General features: G+C 34.1%; 1 protein-coding gene across 1 annotated transcript; it reads right to left on the reverse strand.

The window, feature by feature from the left end:
* Positions 1 to 279: 279 nt before the first annotated feature.
* Positions 280 to 2,494, reverse strand: LOC140962838 (zinc-finger homeodomain protein 4-like). The gene is made up of 2 exons (XM_073421875.1): positions 1,119 to 2,494; positions 280 to 487 (listed from the first exon to the last, which is right to left on the reverse strand). Exons 1-2 carry the CDS (start codon positions 1,782 to 1,784, stop codon positions 413 to 415), a joined length of 741 nt encoding a protein of 246 aa, XP_073277976.1. The 5' UTR covers positions 1,785 to 2,494; the 3' UTR covers positions 280 to 412.
* Between the last annotated feature and the right edge of the window lie 218 nt (positions 2,495 to 2,712).

Raw genomic sequence — 2,712 nt, forward strand, 5'->3', positions numbered from 1 at the left:
AAAGATTATTTTGAGTGTTTTTCGAAACTCGATTTAATTAATCAGTGTTCAATATTTCAAAAATTGAGATATTATAACTCAACAATTATCCATCAGTCGATCCTTTCAGTTGTGATAAATAATTCTCAAAACATATCATTCAATGCAATAACCAATAATAATATTATAACACAAAATTCATACAAACACTCAAACTAATAACAAAAAGTTTGTAACATAAAACAAAACACACAACAATTTAAAACAAAAAAGTAAAAAAAATAATAGTTGAAACCTCAATTTGAATGTGGAGGCAACCATCTTCCATTCTTCCACTCTCGTTGAACTCTTGGTCTTTTCACATCAAAGCCGATCTCGACCCCGAAAATCTCAAAGCACGCATAATACTTTCCTTCGTTGGAATCTGATCTGCTCAGGGTCCCAATCCATCATCCGTCGTTATTGAAAGCGTCGACACAGTCAAGGTTATACTTGAATTTTCTTGGACCTGAGACGAATTTGAAAAAATAGACTCTTTTAAATGATAAAGTACGATATTTATTATATATATATATTTTTTAAAAAAACATTTAAAATGAAAATCAAATAAAAAATCACTTAAATATTATAAAATGTGTCATTTAACAAAAAAAATACCAACTAAATTTCTTTTACAATTTTTTTTTATTTGAGTGGAGCATTAAAAAAACTAATGAATCATACTCTATATTTTTTAATACTTGAAGTGACGATTTCATTAAAAAAGTTCATGAAAAAAGAATGAAATACACAAAAAAAATAACGATTGATATTTGACGTAAATTTTTGGTATACATGCTCAAAAAAATACTAGAAAGATTAAAATATTCAAATCTATCGTTAGTTAAACGAGAATTTTCACGTATCTTTGACACAATTTGCGTATAAATATAAAGATTGAAATGCCCAAATACATTACACATGGAAGTATTAGCTCAACGAAAAAGTTCACATGTGTATTTCGCGCAATTATCTCGTGAGAGAACCTCAAATATATATTTTAATTAAGGTGAAAAAAACATTTTAATTTGGTTTTGCTAAGAATTGGACGTGGGATCGTATTTTTTGGCAAAGCTGTTCTTGTTATTGTGCATCCAAACCTTGAGTACTCTCCTTTTGACGCCAATCTCTCGGCAGAACTCTTGCACCGCATCTTCTTCTTGCTTATGCATTTTCCACCCAACTTTTTCCGCGAACACGAACAATTTCTCCTTCTGTTCTTGAGTAAACTTTGTCCTGAATCTTTTCTTCGCCGACAGAGGCAAGTTCTTAACCGTCACCGCACCACCAGCACCACCACGGCCATCATTAATGCCTTCATCTTGAGATTCCATGTTGCCGCCAGGCATGAACATCTGATGGGGCCTCAGAAAAACTTTTCTTCCAATGATTCTGCTTGGATTTGTGACATTGTGGTAGCAATTACCGGGATCGTAAAAAGATGGGTCCCCTTCAATCTCTTTCCTGTGGAAGTTTCTGTGGCAACTGCAGGCTGAACAAGTGAGGGCTTCGATTGTTCCTTCTTCTCCATCAGGCATGAATTCTCCGCATCCATCGATGGCATTTCCTCCCATGGATGCTGCATGGTTCTTGAGGCATTCTTTGTACTTGATAGCTTTCTTAAAGGGTGCATTTGTGGGGATTTGGCATAGTGGAGAAGGGATCATGCCATGGTATATGATGTGGGCTTGGCCATGTTCATGACTGCCATATGTGCTATTTAGTGGGATTGGCATAACATCTTCGTCTTCACTTGGATGCTCCATTTCTTCCTCAATATTTGGTGAACAAAAGAGGAGGGAAATAGAGGGCCTACAATTACAGATATAATTGAATTAAATTCTCCGTTGTTTGTTTTTTGGGGTCAATATGCTCTTGATGAAGAAACAAACAACTTTACTAGGGAACTAGCTAATATGTTCTTGCCAACATTTCTTGAAAATCCTTCTGTCTTACATAACAATTCTGGGTCCCCATTACTCAAATTCAAAGTTCCATTCTTGGGGGAAAAAAAAGACGCAAAGATATAAAAGTTCGTTAAATTCCAAAGCGAAGCAGGTGAAGTGAGAAAACTCTTAGCCTGAAATGAGAAATTCAACTTAATTTCATCAGGGCACTTTTTTGGCTAAGAAGACCAAACCAAAAACAAGAAAATTTCAGTATGATACTTTCATCAAAATAAGCAAATAAAACCTCTCTCTTTTAACACTTGTCTATATCTATTTCTTGAAAAAAAGTATATTGGAGAGGAGTGTCAAACCTCTCAGTTTTACCTGAGAAATTGTACTTAATTTGGCTTTAAAATACTGATACTAGCTCAACTCGTGCTTTTGGACCTTGAAGTTGGGTGTTTTTTTAAGCCAAAGACAATGAAGATTTTCTTGTGATGAAGAAGAGAAAAGAGATGGAAGAAAGATGGGGGACATGAGGTGTTTGCAGGGTGGTTTGAGCTGTGATCGAGAACTAAACATGAACTTATAACAGCATCGGGCCGAGAAGGGTGGAAAGGAAACAATAAATGGATAAATATATTTAAATGATACAATCAAAAATTTTAATCGATAACAATGATGTAATTCAAATATTTTAAATAATACAAGTAAAATATGTATAATTTTAATCCAGCTTGTCTTTCCCTTTACATTTGCATCTCTTTAGGTTAAAATAAGTTTCATCCGTGTATGTATGAACGAA

Source organism: Primulina huaijiensis, chromosome 17, assembly GCF_012295235.1.
Source record: "Primulina huaijiensis isolate GDHJ02 chromosome 17, ASM1229523v2, whole genome shotgun sequence".
Classification (NCBI taxonomy): Eukaryota; Viridiplantae; Streptophyta; class Magnoliopsida; order Lamiales; family Gesneriaceae; genus Primulina; species Primulina huaijiensis.